The sequence below is a fragment of the Aethalodelphis obliquidens genome, unplaced genomic scaffold, assembly GCF_003676395.1.
Source record: "Aethalodelphis obliquidens isolate GAN/ISIS:26980383/991018 unplaced genomic scaffold, ASM367639v1 scaffold8, whole genome shotgun sequence".
NCBI classification, from domain to species: domain Eukaryota; kingdom Metazoa; phylum Chordata; class Mammalia; order Artiodactyla; family Delphinidae; genus Aethalodelphis; species Aethalodelphis obliquidens.
In genome coordinates this window covers 734,574-752,543 of record NW_020837952.1, presented here as the reverse complement: position 1 = coordinate 752,543, position 17,970 = coordinate 734,574, and the positions used below count along the sequence as shown (strand labels likewise).

The window sequence follows — 17,970 nt, the reverse complement described above, 5'->3', positions numbered from 1 at the left end:
AATCAAATTGCTAAAGACCACTGATAAAGAGAAAACTAATGAAAGCAACCAGAGGAAAAGAGACATATCATGTACAGAGGAACAAAGATCTGTCAGAAACCATGTAGGCCAGAGGACAATATAGCTACATCTTTAAAGTTCTGAAGGAGGAAAAAAAAAAAGCTTGGCAACCTAAATTCTATACCAGCAAATATATCTTTCAAAAATAAGGCTATACTTTTTTAGGCAGACAAATGCTGAAAGAATTCATCACCAGCAGACTTCTACCATAAGAAATGTTAAAAGATATTTGTCAGGCAGAAGAAAAATATGAGGTAAAAGTTTCAATCTACACAAGGAGTGAAGAGCAGTGGAAATGCTCTCAGTTTTTAATATCTCTGAAAGACAATTGACAAGTCAAAAGTAGAACAACATACTGTGGGGTTTATAACATGTTGAAGTAAAGTATATGACAATCATAACACAAAGGAGGGGAAAAAATGGAAGTACATACTTGTTTAAGGTTCCTATACAATACATGAAGTGGTATAATGTTATATGAAGGTAGACTACAATAAGTTAAAGACATATAAATCCTAGAGCAACCAGTTAAAAACAAAAACAAAAAGAGATATCGTTATAAGCCAGTAATGGAGATAAAATGGAATTAAAAGATACAATCCAAAGGAAGGCAGGGAAAGAGGAAGGATACAAAGAACAGATGGGACAAATAGTAAAAGAAGAACATGATGGTGGATTTAAAACCAGCCATCTCAGTAATCACATTAAATGTAAATGACCTAACCCAGCACACCCAGTAGAAATATAATGTGAGCCATCTATGTAATTTTAAGTTTTCTAGTAGTCACATTAAAAAAAAAGTAAAAAGAAACAGGTAAAACTAATTTTATAATACATTTTATTTAACCCAATATATCCAAAATATGTTATTTTGGCATGTAAGAAATCTGAAAATATTGTTAATGAGTATTTTACCTTCTATTTAAAATGTGTGTATTTTACACTTACAACACAACTTGCATTAGTCATATTTCAAGTGCTCAAGAGTCACATTTGGCTAGTAGCTACCGTATTGGACAGTATAAACATCCTGTTAAAAGGCAGAGATTGTCAGATTAGGTTAAAAAATCTGTCTACAGGAAACCTGTTTTAAATATGAAGACACATATAGGTTAAAAGTAAAAGGATGGAAAAAATATACCGTGCCAACACTAAACAAAGGAAAGATGAAGTAACTATATTAATATCACACCAAGTAGATTTCAGAGCAAGTCATATTACCAGTGATAGACTTTTCATAATGGTAAACGGGTAAGTTCATCAAGAGGATTAACAACCTAGATACGTACACACCTAACAGAACTTCAAAATAGATGAAGTAAAAACTGAGAAAATTGGAAGGGGAAATAGACAAATTTATAATTACTGTTGAAGATTTCAATACCTCTCTCTCAATAATTAACTGTTTCCAAGGAGAAGTTAAATCTAAGTGATGCTTGGTAAGAGAGGAAACATCTTGCCAAACATTAAGCCCAACTAGACAAACCTAGCACAGGGAGTAAGTTTTCCTTAGGAAATAAAAACTGCGTAAGAAGGGAAAAAAATCAGACAAAATGAGATAAATTAGTTAAGTGAATATGATGGGGTCTACGATATGGTATGCACTCTAACATGTGGAATAAAATGACCAGAATGGAAGTTATAGTGTTTCTAACATGACTCATGGGAAGATTCCACGTCATTATAGTTTACCTCTTTAAAGTGTTTCTTAGTAGAACTAGTCCTATTGATAAACCAGGGATTTATGTGAGGTCACAGGGAGCATAATTACAGTTGTCATGACTCCATAAAAATAGATGTTGCCTGCCTCTCTTTCTCTAAAACCTTGGCAGTAATTCTAATAATTTATTACTTGAATTTGCATGTGAGAAAAATCCTGGACACAGTGAAGGATGCAGTAACATAGAGCTTACCTGAAGTCTGCCTTCTTGGTTTCTATAATATTATTAGATTAGATCTTTTTAGGAGTGAGGGACCTTCTGACTCATAATATTCAGGGGTTGTTGCTTGGTTAGTCTTTCGGGTTTTCTGGTTGACAAGGATAAGCCTAATTTAAAAATCAGAATGAGGGAGACTTCCCCAGTGGCGCAGTGGCTAAGAATCTGCCTGCCAATGCAGGGGACACGGGTTCGAGCCCTGGTCCAGGAAGATCCCACATGCCCCAGAGCAACTAAGCCCGTGTGCCACAACTACTGAGCCTGAGCTCTAGGGCCTGCGTGCCACAACTACTGAGCCCGCGTGCTGCAACAACTGAAGCCCGCGCACCTAGAGCCTGTGCTCCACAACAAGAGAAGCCACCGCAAGTAGCCCACGCACCACAAGGAAGAGTAGCCCCCACTCGCCACAACTAGAGAAAGCCTGTGCACAGCAACGAAAACCCAACACAGCCAAAAATAAATACAATTAAATCTTTAAAAAAAAAAATTCAGAATGAGTATGTAGAGGGGAAAATCTGGAGGGGTAAAATAGGAAAACAGCTTTTTTCCCCCCTGAAAGTTATCTGGGTCTCTGCTTAGGAACACTGTCATGCTCAGGACTTTTAGAACATTTATTTCCTAAGTCAATTATAAGGGTTCAAAGTGTGAAATTGGAAAGGGTTAAAGTCAGGATTGTATTGTGAAATGTTTTACTTCTATATGCATGAAAAAACAATAGTTTGGCTGGTTTACTGCATGAGAAGGAGGATACAAATAACAGTCATTTATGTCATTGTGGTAGCATACAGGAAAAGGATTGAGTCCTTAGTTTGAAAACATGGTAGGCTTTTCTTTTAAAGAGAAGCTTTTTTCAGCTTCAACCTGGCAGCTCTTCAAATAAAATCACAAAGGAATAAGACACTATAAACAACCATTCCACCCCCAGGCAGGGCTGCATAGACAAGTAGGCACTCATGGCCAAAGCTGCGAAGGCAGCAGGAAGGGCAACTCTTCAGGCACCAGGAGCTGCAGCAAGCAGAGGCAAGTGTGGGCCCCCAAAAGAGGGACAAGTGCAAGACAAACAGTAGGCACAGGGCTGACTTATTACTCCTAGCCCCCTATTCCAAAGGGAATTGAAGATCTTCTGAAGCTAAGAGAGTCCTGAGTGCAGAAAGGCTCTCACCATGGAAGGGGAGGGACCCTTGTCTTCACAAAATACAAGCAAACGCTCTGACCATCACTGCTCCTCTTTCATCTGAAGCACTGTGATCCCTTCTCTCATTTCTTTTTCCTTTATCTTCAGCCCTCTGTGAGATGACGTGTAGGATTCTTTTTGTTCTCCTAACTCCTAGCTTGTTTTTTTGGTATGATTGTGTCTTGGCTGAACTATGGCAATTTTCCTCATTTGTATAGAGTAAGAGCTGAAAAACTGAGGAGAAAAACTCGGATCTAAATTCTGCCTCAGATGTCAGATTACATGTCCTCAGTTAATGGGAGGGAACATTGAAGCCACTAAACTCCCTCCTACTGAGATACAGTAGAAATGAAAAAGAACCCAGACCACTCCATAGAGCTAATTAATGAGCTGACTTTGGAGGAAGCCATTTCCCTCTCAGTGGAGAAACCTTGGTTGGAGGCAGAACTGAAGCAGTGGAAGAGGGATTCTTAGTGTGGTGTCCTGATCACTAGGTCTCTGTTCCTGTTCAGCTGGCTTGGTCTTTAGCTTTATAAGTCCACTCTCTCAAAATAACAAAATGAAATAAGAAGCCAAAGAGCTCAGTCTGCGTAGGTCCAGCTAAACTTAATTGGTTTCTGGCACTCTTTCCTCCTGAAAAATAGGATAGTCATGTGTAGCGTGACACTCATTTATGTCATCCTTTTCACTTCAGGGTAACGATCCCAAAGGTGGTATACCCCTCTGATGGGCACCTGGGGGAGATATATCTCCGTGGCTTTCATGTGCTTGGCTATCCTTATCTCTCTCTGATTTCTTCTGCTTCCGTCCTAAGTCCTTGTTGCCTGTTGTAATACATAACTTGTCTGCCCCCTTGGAGGGTTTGGCTTACAGTGACTGACAGGTTGTCTGCCTGTTCACTTCACCCCCTGGATTGAAGGGTTTATTTAGCCTCATAGCATGGCTAATATTGTGGGATAGAATGCCAGAGGAATCAGTCCCTTCCTGCTGATTTTCTCTCACTAGAGGACGTAGATTATAGCTGTGAAATCTGTGCTTGCTGAGCAGATCCTCCTGCATTCCTGGCTGCCTTCACAAGCCGAGAAGCATCCTTTAGCACCATTATCTTCGGGGGCAGTGTTAGATTAAAAACGTGGATTGGAGAAATCTGTGATCCTAATTGTGTAATTCATTGTCATTATTGTAAATAACTGAGCTCCAGTTACCTGTTGGGCATCACTCAGCAGAGAATTAACCACAACCTGAGTCCTCTGGGCCTGTTGTTCTGTCTTCAGAGATGCAGGAAGAACAGTGTCTTTCTTCAGTCCTGGCTCTCCCTCCCACCACCCTCAGAGCTCTGCTTCATGGTGAATGTGGTTTCCCTGCAACTGCTTAGGCATCCTCATCTATAGGCCCTTTCTCTGGTCTAGACCATGCTCCGGTGTGTTCCTGGCAGTGTTCCCTGCTGCCTCCCCAGCATGTAGTTGCCTACTATTGGGCAGTAGCTCACTGCTCTGGCATTCTAGTGTGTAAATATTTGTCAAAGGACGGTGGTGTTTTCCCTTTCCCCAAAAAGCATTCTGAAAAATGTGCCTGTTTTCTTAGTCATATTTCCAAGCTTTGGATCAGTTAGCCCATTCATTCCTTGCAGTTGACAGACACTGGCCTGACCTCAGCTGGCCACATAAAGTAAGTGTGCAGTAACTTCCGGCACGGTAACTTTCAAGCTTTGGTACCAAGGAGTCCTGGACTTAAAGGAACCATGGACGACACAGTCATTGTTAGAGAACACATAGTTTCATTAACATATCTCCTGTATCAAGCATTTTAATTTCTTTCACTTGTACTTGATATTGAAGGCATAAATGAAATCAACAAAAATGAGGCAGCTAACCATGTAGATTCTGGGGGAGAACTTTACTCTTCATGTTTGTCATTCTACTTTCAGGTCTCATGTAATGTAGGTTATACTGTATCCATGTCTGCCTCTATAAAGGTGACATTGCTGAGCTACTACCAGTTTAGAGATGTTTTTCCAGTATAGTTGATGGTTTATTCTGTCACTCAATTCTACTTGAGGCCAAAACAGTTTGCTTCTGCTAGGTGGCTTGTTAGGCTGAAAATGCAATCCTTAGTCATGGAGCAGAATTTTCTATCTTTGTGCAGAATCAGGAGACCTACATAGAAGGATTGAACTACTGATCTTAGCTTTATTAACACTAGACTCTGAGCTCAGGATTTATTTAAATTACTCGCACAGTCCCGATAGATTAAAGGAACTGCTAGTGTGTACCTCATTTAACTGCTTGTACTCCTTCCTTTCGTTTTCTCTGAGTCTCACTTTGTACCACCCCTTCCTCCTCATTTTCCAGTTTTTTTAACCTGATCTTCAGTCTTCTACAAGTCCGACCAACATCTTCCCATATGTATCCGGACCCATATATATACACGTGTGTGTGTGTGTGTGTGTGTGTGTGTGTGTGTGTGTATACACACACACACACACATCAGCTTTTTCTGTTTTCACTGTTTCTAACCACCTCAACACCTTCCTCCCTTCTAGTCAGAATTTGATACAGGGACATGAGGCTGTTGGGTGTTGAAGTCATAATTGAATTGATTAGGAAACTAACCTATGCTGTGCAATATAGCAACTGTGTTTCCTTCTTACAACACAACTATTTTGAAAGGCTGGAGTATCTAGTTTAATACATATACTTTCTTCCCACAGATCATCAATTTCTACATGAATATGCTGATGGAGCGAAGTAAAGAGAAGGGATTGCCAAGCGTGCATGCATTTAATACCTTTTTTTTCACTAAGTTAAAAACGGCTGGTTATCAAGCAGTGAAACGTTGGACCAAGAAAGTGGATGTCTTTTCTGTTGACATTCTTTTGGTGCCCATTCACCTGGGAGTGCACTGGTGTCTTGCTGTGAGTGCCTCTTTTATTGCTGATAAAATTTAAAAGAAATCTATGTAATTATAGAATACACAGAGAGTAGTGAATATTAGTTCTACATTTTCACTAGATGACTGACAGAAAAAGTAGCATTTAGTTGTCTAAAAATTGGATAGATCAGTGAACTCCCTGTCAAGAGTGGGAGATACTTAGTCTTGGAAGAAAGCTGTGGAGTTTTCCTTTTCTGGAAATATTTAAAAAGGGAGTTATAAGTCAAAGCAGGCTAAAGGCAAGGCATGGGGAGTAAAAGTGACTTCTTACTGATGCTGCCAACTCAGATTCTATGACTGTTATTTTCTGCCTAATCATGACTTGTCTTGCATACTTGGTAATTTAATATTTTTTATGACTCTGAGAACATGGATACATGAGCTTAATATATTAATAAAAGTATAAAAAGTATTTCACAGTCTGTTTTGAGTTACCTTTGAAAAGCATAAGCCAAAAGGAAATTCTCCAAGTAAAGAAACAAAACCTAGACTCTTTTACCATCTTTCAGAAAATGTATGGACATTATCTCACTCAACTTTCGTTCTCTGAAGAGCATGTTTTGTCTTCACTGTTACCCACAGTGCAGATGGAGAACCTGAATACTAGAAAAAGGTTTCAGGGCAATTACTGGAGCCGCCAGTCAATTAGCCCCCATCGCAGTTCTGAGTAAATAATCCCCCTGTTCTTCTCTCCTCTGCAGATTAAGCATGGTATAACGCTAAGCATCCATCAGACTTGTCATGATATCATAGGAAATCTGGCAGGAGGTTCCAAACTCCAGGGAAGGAAAAAGCTGAGAAACCAGTTTTCTTCACTTCATAAACACAGATTTTTTTTTTTTTTTAATTCCCAGGTTGTAGACTTTAGAAAGAAGAATATTACCTATTACGACTCCATGGGTGGGATAAACAATGAAGCCTGCAGGATCCTCTTGTAAGTAGGGAGTTGAGGACAAAGAGTTTGATGTTGGGTATATGTTATGTTTTTCCAGCTATTGAACTCAGTTCTCTGATCCCTTCAATGTAGTGATTAATAAAGGAAATCTTTATCTTGAGTAAGAATGGGTATTTTCCATCTACGTAAGTAAAGTTTAATAATAATATAATACCAAAAATACACCCTAATGGGGATAATTACTGTCCCAGTGCTCTAAATATAGAGTGGATATATACATATAGATATAGAAACTACTTAGAAATCATCTACTCCAACCTCCTAAATTTTCAGATGAAGAAACCAAGACCCACAGAGGTGACTTACATTTGCTCAGGTCCTACTAGTTAGTGGCTCAACTGGGAACCAGAATGCAAATCTCTTTATATCCCATCTGTTTCTCTTTCCAAAATGTCTATTCCTCACTGTACCATTTTGGCAGCCAGGAGGGGGCTGGGTTCCAGAATGGTGAGCAGTTCACACTTAAGAAGAGTGCTGTATATGAGGTATGCACTCAACAAATTGTTGATTTGGATTGAATTTTCACACAGGAGAATCAAGACTATAAATAAATAAGTACCTCAGTATTGCTGGAGAAACATTTTTCTTCCATTAGATTGAGTTCTGTAGGCCCATATAAACCAAGGAGAAGAATCAGAACTTGTTCCTCAGGACGGACAGTAGGTAGAAAGAGCCTGGGTATCAAAGGCAGATGTCATGCTTCTCTTGGGTTGACAGGGCAGGCCTGAATTGTGGGACCTCCAAAGGAAGCTTAGCAGTCCAAAGATTCCCTGCCCAGTAGTATATACTGTTTCCTTAGACGCGCAGAAGAAAACTTCCTAAGGATTGTCAACCCCATTCTTGCAGTGGCAGCTGTCATCACTGCTCCCCAAGCTCATCTCATTCTCTCCCAATACCTTTAGGCAATACCTGAAGCAAGAAAGCATTGACAAGAAAAGGAAAGAGTTTGACACCAATGGCTGGCAACTCTTCAGCAAGAAAAGCCAGGTACATTTCTCCTTGATGAGATGGAAATCCTGAGACTAGGGTATTAGAAAGAAAAGGATTTTACTGCTTGGTCCCCAGAGACCTTCTGTGTTAGTGTCTAGCCTCACCTCAGCTTGGTCGTTTGGTTCCTTGGGGAAGATAGAGTAAGCTATCTGTGGGAAACTAGTATTGTGTTTCTTATGAAGAACTAGGTTTTATAAATGCCCAGCTATTGTGCTAAACTTTCATCTGTGGGAAATGTTTGCAGATTGTTTGGCCCTTGTGGGAGGGGCCAGCTTTTACACCCTTGGGTGTCATGGAAATCTAAGATAGTCTCCTGTGTGATTAATATGAAATACACAGGCTGGACTGAGATGCTGAATTTTTTTCTCTGAGCCTCTGTTGTTCTGAGTGGGGGACCAGGGTCATCTCTTCAAAATTCAGGGAAACCTGTAAAATTTATATCCTTTGGCTCTTATTTATAATCTAAGAAAGAAGGAAGCTTGGAAAGATGTCACTTTTTTTAATTGTTTTTGGCCTTTCAGGAAATTCCACAGCAGATGAATGGAAGCGACTGTGGCATGTTTGCCTGCAAATATGCTGACTGCATTACCAAAGACAGACCAATCAACTTCACACAGGTGAGCCAAGCCTTCAGGAGGGAGCTCTATGAGCACCCTGTCTCCAGGCTGCCAGATAGATGTTTTTCCCTCCACTTGCTCCACTTAGGGGCTCTGCTTCAGCTTGTGGCTCATAACACGGGTGGTTACTGCCTGTGCCGCCTCACAAGAAAAAGGGTAGTGATAGGCCACATCCTGGGTTACCATATATCACATATTGTGATGTATGGGCAGAGCCTTCTTCTCCGCCCATCTCTCCCACCTACCTCAAATCCTGTGAGAAGCAGAGAACTGGGACCAGAGCAAGTTTCCTATAGTTTCCCTTTATTTGGGTAGCAGTTAAGTTTTGGAACAGGCCACACCTTGGTCTAGTATAATTTGTTATGCTGCCCTCTTCCGCTGCCCCTCACTTGATGCAGCTGGTCAGTCTTCTTATAGTTTGTGATTGTTTATTTCTGTCCATGTGGTCCTTCGGAGACCAAGGTGGATTGAGACTAGAGATTAGGGGTTATTCTGTGTCCTTCACTTAACTCTTTACTTCTGTTTAAATCAATGGCTTTACAAGATTTTTCCACCATAGCCCTTGGGTGGAACTCACTCTTGCAGTTCCTATAACATCTCCTGTAAAAAGTGAGTTTTTGGTTTTCAAGCTCGGATCTCATATCCTCTTAAAAGTTTAACATAGAGGACTTGATAGACACCGTTCTCAAAATTCTTGGAGACATTTGGGTGTACCCTGGGGACTCCTGGCAATGCCCAACAAAACTTCTAAAGTTACGACAATGGAAAATAGCAATAAAGATAGTAATACAAAAAAGCAATAGAAAGAAAAAAATCACATGTGATAAAGAAGGAGCCATTTGAAAGATCAGAAATTCAGCTGAGATTATTTTAGTTGAAAACCTCAAGACGGAAAGGAGTGTTAGGTCTGCATACAAGAAATGAAAATAAGGGTGTCTCTGTGTCCCTACAGCAACACATGCCCTACTTCCGGAAGCGGATGGTCTGGGAAATCCTCCATCGAAAGCTCTTGTGAAGACTGTCTCAATTAGCAAACGTGGACTTGTGGGAGACCAGCTCTTTGTTGTCTACGGCCAGAGACCTTGGAAACAGCTGCTCCTAACCCTCTGTTCTTGTAAAGTCCTTGATCCTGGACCAGGCCCTGGAGAGATGCACTCACAAGCACATCTGCCTTTCCTTTTGTATCTCAGATACTATTTTTGCAAAGAAACTTTGGTGCTGTGAAAGGGGTGAGGGACATCCCTAAGCTGAAGAGAGAGACTGCTTTTCACTTCTTCAGTTCTGCCATCTTATTTTCAAAGGGCTCCAGCCTCACTCAGTCTCTAATTAGGGGCCTGAGAGAAGCTTGGAAAGACTCTTGATTTCATGTAAACTCTTGTTGTTAGGCCTTACTAAGAGGTAGGAAAGGACGTGGGCAAAAAGGTAGGGATGAAAACCACCAGCATATACACGCACACATACATAAACACAGGATTTTCAAGATATGTCACTGGGAAAGTGACTGTAAACTGGACTTTGGGGCACCTGCGTAATTCCCTCCTCCAGGACTTTTCCTATTTATATGCCCCTTTGTAAAATCCGTCTGCTTCTGTACAAGGCTGTTTTATCATCTGTAGCTTCTTCCTCTCCTGAGGCACAACACGTGAGCCCTGGATGGACCCCAAAGTCCCAGGCAGTCCTTTCCTTAAAAGCAGAGGCTTGCATGTGCTCACAACACATGATATGGGGAAGACCCACCCAGGGAGCGGTTTAGTGGAGCGACAAGGCACCACTTTTACTGCTACCTACTTCTGACCAAGAAGAAGGACCTCAGTCTTTAGCATAAAATTCCAGCATTGGATGAATGCAGGTCTAGTTTGGTCTGTGGCTAGCTAGTTTAAATATGTTTCTAACCACAGAGAATTTAATATATATATATATTTCACAGGGATATGTTTTTGTTTTTGTTTTTTGAAGGCTGAATGTGTTCACCATTTTAGCCTGTAGGTTTATTACCATTTTCCAAATTTAGCTCCAGCACGCACAGATCCCAGCCCCTATGTGTAGGGTGTTTGTGGACTTCCTAACAGAATATTTTGATTCCTGGATGGATTTGGCTTAGGGGTAGAGGTTACAGAGGGAGGCGAGATTTTCAACTGGAAAACGGGTGGAATTTGTACTGATCAACCTGAGAATGAAAAACTGCTATTCCTTTTGTTCTATGTGGCATCTCCACACCCTCTGAGCGCTCCTCAGGCTAGATAGTGAAATGATCCAATGCCAGTGTCATTTTGTACTTAAGTTCCAAAATAGGAACATTTTATACTTTTTTCTGTATTGTAATAGGTAGTTTTGTACGAAATCTTTTCTTCTCTTCCCATGTACCTCATCCTTTCCAACATTGTGCTTTCTCCCTGGGCTTATTTGAAAATTTTACTCTGTTTTATATCAAGCTTGTTTAGTACATTTTTCTATGTGTTACCACAGGTTACAATTTGAAAAGAAAACTATTTTTTTTAAATATTCCATTGTTAACTGAATGTTACTGTTTTCCACTCCAGCAACTAGATGTCCTACGTTTTTCATACTGCCTGCCTTTAGGGGGAAGACCACCTTTTGTTTGTTTGTTTTCTTTTTTTTTCTTCTTTCTTTCTTGCCTGTTTTGTTTTGTTTTGTTTTGGGTTTTTTTGGTGTTTTCTATAGGAAATAAATAGCTTTCTATATATGAGTTCCTGGGACTTTCACATTCTCGTTTAGAGAGCTATGGCATGCAGGCTCATTGTGGGACTCCTGAACATTGATTCTTGGTACTTAATGTATTTAAGTGACAACTTGAAAGGTGACAATATGGTATAGATTTTGGACCATGAATCAAAAAGACCTGAGTTTTTCAGGCACTCTTGCTGTTGTCTGGGGGACTCAAAACAAGATACTTCTCTGTATTTATTGTTTGTCCATTTAGATAACATCTGTCTTACCTTCCTCACAGACTTTGTACAGACCAAAGCAACAAATATTTATTGCCATGTGCAGCAGAAAATGAAACATGCAACAAAAGCACTTTGAAAAATATACAAGGAATTGTTAAGCCTGTCTGAATTTGGCCCCACTTTCTGACCAGTGCAGTTTTGTACAAGGTGAAGTTAGTGATCCTGAGATGCCCTGCATGAGGGGGCCAGGCTGAGACACAGGTTGTGGTCCAGGGTGGGAACCAAGTAGACTTAACACAGTGGGGGCCGTTCTTTCCAGAGAGCTGCCCAAGAAGAGCAGGACTAGCATCTGGAAACGTTCTTCTTCATTTAAGGGCGGACCTTGATGACAGGGGGGAAAACTAGGACGTTCCTGTATTCCATGGCCAAGGGCATGTTACCAATGTCTTGTTTAACCTGCTTTAAACTAAAGCCTATTGCTTTCCTTTTCTCTGATCTTCCCCTCTCCTCTGTGTCCAGTGCTCATAATTACCTGCCTCCCCTAAAAAAAGGAACACTTGATGGGTGATAAGCTCTAGATGCCAGATATGAAGCCTTCAGCAGAAACCAGTCTGAACAATCACTCCTGGACCCTGTACAGAGAAAATCAGACCATTCCTGCCCATTTGAGGATACATGGTGCGAGGCACAGAGGCTAGTTCCATCCCATTTGTCACCTGGGACCCACCGTTGCTCCCGGCAGCCCTGTTTAGGGTTGAATGTAAGCGCTTTTCCCTCATCTGGCCTGGAGACTGTGTAAACTGACTCCTCTGTATATGAGGTGCTACATATTTCTCTGTGGTATCAACTTCTCTCTTATTTTGCCCTTGTAATTGTGCTAGCCTCTTCTACCCACTGCCCCTAGCAAGATTAGCCCCAAAGTTTTAGTGTTCTGGGATAGAAACAGGTTGCCTGGAAAAGCACTGCCAGCAGCCATATTCCATAGTCTGTCCATCGCCACCTGGTTCTACGTGGCCCATAAAAGGCTCTAGTGGGTAGAGAGAGGGTTCACTTCAGAGCCCCAATGTTTTTAACGTTTCAGCTTCTGGTCCTTCTCCTGTGCCATCCCTCCAGCTCTCAAATATGTCTTAACCCAGAGTAAGAGAGACAACTGACACTCGGCACTTGTCTTCTCCTTTGCTCCACCTGGATGGGCCAGGGGGGTTGAGGTAGGGTGGAATAGGATGCTTTCATCCTGGGAGCTCACATACTCAAGAGAGTCAGAAAAGGACGTGAAATGCTATCAGGCCCTGTTGTTGACTCAGACTACATGCTGAGCTCCTGGCAAAGTGGCCATATTTCCCTACCCAGGAGCAATCTGTCCACAGCTTCAAATTCATCCTAAAATTTGGGAAGGGACAAGTAAGGCTCAACCCAACAGCTTTCCTAATAGCGCAGGCCTTATTTCACCTGTGCTGAATCTTAGTATCTGTCTTTTAAGAGCCCATAATTCCTATTCCCAGCTTTGGGGGTGGGGGGTGACGTAACGTAAGGGTAAATGGGGTTATGCTGGTCACCACTAAGAGAAGAGTACTTAGACATGCATCCCCTGTGGGAGAGAAATGGGAAACTAGGAGACTTTTAGCTACAAGATAAACCTCGAGGAAACCTTAGTGCAGGCTGCCTCTCTGGCCTGTCAGGGAGAGGGTGGGGAGAATTCCAGTTGGGAGTGGTTGAACCAGATGTCCAGGGTCTGGTCAAAGTCTAAGATTCTGAAATGTTATTGAGGGTCATAATGCTGCTTGGAATAGAAATTGGGCAAGGTAGAGATTCAAAGTCAAGTTTAAGGCCAGTGTTAACACTGGCTTGATCTTAGAGTTAAGGCGCAGGTCAGTCTTTCCTAATGGAACAGATCATAGCTGCTGACTTTTCTCCATTCTGAACTGAGGAGTAACCATCAACTGCTTGACTTCTGGAGATTGTCCTTCCTTCCTTCGCAGAACTTTAGTGCTGGGAAAGGAAAGTTGTCGCGGAGAGGCACACAAGGAGCCCAGAGTCTTCAACCTGCTGGGCACCCCTCATCCAATTTACTCTTACTGCTTTCAAGAATACACAGCGCACACACACCCAAATCTCACCTCCTTGAAGCCTTCCCTGATTACATTAAAATCTCTTATCTGGACATCTGCAGCGCTTAGAAAATAATACAACTCCACATGGCATATGTATTGTAATCTGTCCTTTACATCAAGAACGGACTGAGACCTGTGTTGCCAGTGAAGGCAGGTGAATGATTTGGTGCTTTTTTTCCAGGCCAGGAGTGCAAGCTGCTTCTCTCTGGCCTGCTAGGGAGGAGTAGGGGTGACTGACTAAACATTTACTTAACCAGCATTGCAGGAGTCCGGGGTAGAAGGTCCACTCACATCAGCCTGCAGTGAGGCTGCACCTCCTTTGTGACCCTAAACCTAATGCCTCACTCTGCCCTTAACACAAGCCCCTTCCTCAGCAGTTTGGCATGTCCTTCAGGGGTTTCAGTCTCTATGCAAGGGGCCTAATCAAAGTATTTTTTCCCTAACCACACACCTTTCTATTATGTACAGTTTTCTTTATTTTTTTTTATTTCCAGTGATGTTGTACATCCAGTATGGATCGTGGGTCCCCTTCTGTCTGCCTTGTCCTTTAAATGGACTGTTTTACATGCTGGCTGTGTCTTGTCTATTAGCCAGAGCTAAGTTCCTAGAGGGCATTTTCCCCATCTAATACTTCTGGGGAGCCTCTTATACTAGGTGTTTAATAAGCCTGTGTTTAAGCACTGGGCTTGGGGGCCCTGGAGGGTGGAGTGAAGAGATGGTTTGACCATCTGGTGGAAATGGTTTTGACCATTTGGTGGAAATAAAAGCCACCCATCCTCAAAGACCTTAGAGTCTAACTCATGTAGGAGGCCAGGCAGATACCAAGCAATGGACCTTATCAAGAAGGCAGACCCATAGGCATATGGTCCAGTTTGAAGCTGGGTGTAGATGATGGAGGGGCAGAGGTGGAGATAAGTCATGGATGATGTTGCCTTTATCTGACTATCTATGTGTGACTCTCTCCCTAGTTTTTAAAAGTTGATTTATTTTAAAATAAATTCTGTGGATTTTGCTTTCTTGCCTTGACTTGGAAACTCCCTGGTGAAAAAGGACTCGATGGTGTTTGTCTCTCTGACTGTCTCTCTGTCTCTCTGACTGCTTGTTCTGTCTCTGTCTGTGTCTGTGTCTCCTGATCCAAGCTGGACCAGTGATTGGATCCTCAGTGTGGTCTGGATTCCGGAGTCCACGCCTTAACCAGGAGTCTGAATACTGTTCATTCATTCATTTCATTCCACATACCTGGAATTGAAGTCTGAAACGCAAATAACATGCAAATCTGTGGCTCCTTGGCACTTTTTAAAACCAGACCTGTCTGTGGAGCCAGCCAGAGAGCCCTCCTGAGCCAAACACACCAGTCGGGACTTCCAACCCACCCTGGATACCTAACAGCATCCCTTGTCTCCTTGCCCCCTCCCACACCCCTTTCTCCTCACCACCTAACCTCCAGGAAGTGCTTCCGCTGGTCTACCTGTAAAACATGCACTCCAAAGAATAAAACAAGAAAGCACCAACTTCTGATAAATCTTCCACTATCCTGGTGAAACAGTTTTATCTGTGTTGAGGTGGAAGAGCTGCTCGTCATCTCCAGGACATTCTTTTTTTTTTTCCCAATAAATTTATTTATTTATTTATTTTTGGCTGCTACTCTTCGTTGCGGTGCGCGGGCTTCTCATTGCGGTGGCTTCTGTTGTTGTGGAGCACGGGCTCTAGGCGCGTGGGCTTCAGTAGTTGTGGCACGTGGGCTCAGTAGTTGTGGCTCGTGGGCTCTAGAGCACAGGCTCAGTAGTTGTGGCGCACGGGCTCAGTGGCTCCGCGGCATGTGGGATCTTCCCGGACCAGGGCTCGAACCCGTGTCCCCTGCATTGGCAGGCGGATTCTTAACCACTGCGCCACCAGGGAAGTCCCTCCAGGACATTTCTTGAGTTCTAACATTTTTCTGACACAGTTAAGGTTTTTCAGCCGTTTGAAAATGGTTGGAGTGAGGAGAGAAACCTTCAAGCCACTCTTGTTTTCTGATTCCCCAATGTGGTTAAAGATAGCTGACAATTGCCTGGGTCTACAGATGGGGAGAAGACGCCATCGCAGTGGGGACCTGCACCCAATCGTGAGTCAGAGACAGCCTCTACCCCCAGGTGGCTGGGTTGGTCTTGGGCCCCGCAGAAAGTTACCGAGGGAAGGGGGGTGGAATTCACGTTCCTTAAGGAATTCGTGTTCCAGATGCGCTTTTTATTCTTTTTCAGATTCTTTTCCATTATAGTTTGTTACAAGATACTGAATATATAGTTCCCTGTGCTAGATAGTAGGACCTTGTTGTTTATCTATTTCATATATATTGTTTGTATCAGATGCTCTTCTGAAACCCAGGAAAGAAAGTTTGCTTCCTTGTACACCTGAGCTCCGTTTCCGGTCAGCCCACCACCGGCCAATTACCTGTGCCTACACGGGCCCACGAGGCCCTGCACGTGGCTCACCACCTTTCCAACAGCTTCCCCCATCACTCTGCCCCGGCTCCTTGGTCTCGGCCGCACAGGCCTGCTTGGTGTTTGTCTAACAAACCCACCTTGCTTCTGCCTCAGGGTCATTCTACTTGCAGCTTCCTGTGGCTGGAGGGCTTTCCCCCAGACACTCTCCCCCCCACTCACTCACCTCACCTCCTCTGTCATTCCCACACCCCGGTTCTCACACTCCCTAGCTCCCTTCATGTTTTCTCTGTAGCATTTCATATCTGACTATATTATTTACTCATTTGCTTTGTCAGTCTCTCGCTAAAATGTTCGGTTTCTGCTGCATCCCAGGTGCCTAGAACAACGGAAGGAGAGAATTGTTGAAGGAGTGAACGAATTACAGTTATTCAGCGTCTCTGAGCAGGGCCTACCTTCTGTATTGAGAGCCTCCACCCTATCAAGTCCTCACTCACTTCCTCGTATATGGTTGAGAGGGCAGCCTCCCCCAGGGCCTCTGGCTTCAAATTCATCATCCACTTAGCACTTAGAGCTGTCTTCTTCCAATAATAATAGTAAGACTAAGCATTTATTGAGGCCCTGGCCCCAGCCTTATGTGCCAAATCTTTATATACATTACCTCATTTAATCCTTACAAGTGTATGAAATAGATGAGAAAATGAGGAGCATAGGGATTGCATAAGTGGCCCAAATTCCCACAGACTGTCAGTGATAGAGACTCCAAGCCAAGAGCTTGTGTCCCTGAAGCCTGTGGCCTCACACAGCCAGCCCTGCTCCGTCTCACTCCACAGGGGTCATGGGGCTCCACCAGCATGAAGCCAGTGAGAGCCTCCGATGAGATCCGCAAAGGCCAAGCCTCCCTCTGTTCCCTCATGAGCAGGATTGAGGCCCTTGTCTCTTCACCTTAATTTGGAAGGTCAAGTGGAATGTCAGGGGACCTCTCCTTTGGGGTTCATTTCCTCTTGACTTCTCTAGCGAGGGGTACCAAGGAATTCCCTCACTCCTCCTTCGACAGCTCTTTCTCCAACTGCCCTTCCTTTTGCCCCCCACTCTTGTCCCCAGCTCCAGGTTGCCCATACTAGCAACACTTGTCCTTTGAGGCCTCTGGTTCTAATCCCTAAAGGGGCAGGGCTGAGGATTGGAGGGTGGTGAGTAGGGAGACACCAAGCAGATCCAGCGCATCCCCACCGATTCTCAGGGAGCAAGGGCGTTGCGTGGGGGGACACTTGGAGACATTTTGGGTGCTCCACAGTGCTCCATTTTATCTTTTCACTTTTGTCTGTGTCTAGGGCTCTGTCCCCTCAGTATGAAGTTTCCTCTGCCATTCCGTTCCGACTGGTTTGAGAATCTCAGGAATGTGGAGCCCAGTGCCCTCCTGCTCTCCCCTCCCACCTCCGGACAGAGAGCCCCTGTAGAGGCCGAGGGGGAGGAGTCCTGCTGTCTTCCTGGAAAAGAAAGACAGCACACACTCAACCCTTCCTCCCACCCTCTGTCTGATTTTTTCCCCAAAATCAGTCTGCCACTTTCAGCTTCCTCTTAAACAGACGGCCTTTCCCACCATCACCCCTCACTGGGGGCCTCTCTTGATGGTAATTACTCCTAATTGTTTCCCCTTGGCGCACGAGGCCTTTTCTTGCCTGCCCTGAGCCAACAGTTCTGTGTCTGCTCAGAAAATGTGCTCAGCACAGACCAGAGGCAAGCCCCCTCCGGCCTTAAAACCCAGGCTTTCTAGATCTGATTCAGAGGGCGGCTTTGACCATGCATCTACTTTAAGGGAAGGCTCTACTTGGACTCTCCCAAAACAAATTACAGCAGGGAAGAGTG

General features: G+C 43.3%; 1 protein-coding gene across 5 annotated transcripts in view; it reads left to right on the top strand.

Annotated features, from left to right (window-relative positions):
- SENP1 (SUMO specific peptidase 1) overlaps positions 1-14,696 on the top strand; it is a 62,904-nt gene extending 48,208 nt beyond the window's left edge. For 4 of the 5 annotated variants that reach the window (XM_027106081.1, XM_027106080.1, XM_027106078.1 and 1 more), the window contains 5 exons: positions 5,882-6,085; positions 6,957-7,036; positions 7,960-8,044; positions 8,569-8,664; positions 9,617-14,696. In XM_027106081.1, coding sequence (XP_026961882.1) covers positions 5,882-6,085; positions 6,957-7,036; positions 7,960-8,044; positions 8,569-8,664; positions 9,617-9,679 — 528 coding nt within the window. In that variant the 3' untranslated portion in view covers positions 9,680-14,696. Of the gene's footprint in view, positions 1-5,881; positions 6,086-6,956; positions 7,037-7,959; positions 8,045-8,568; positions 8,665-9,616 lie in introns of those variants that run through there. The other variant, XR_003432758.1, reaches the window with a different exon arrangement.
- Positions 14,697-17,970: the final 3,274 nt, after the last annotated feature.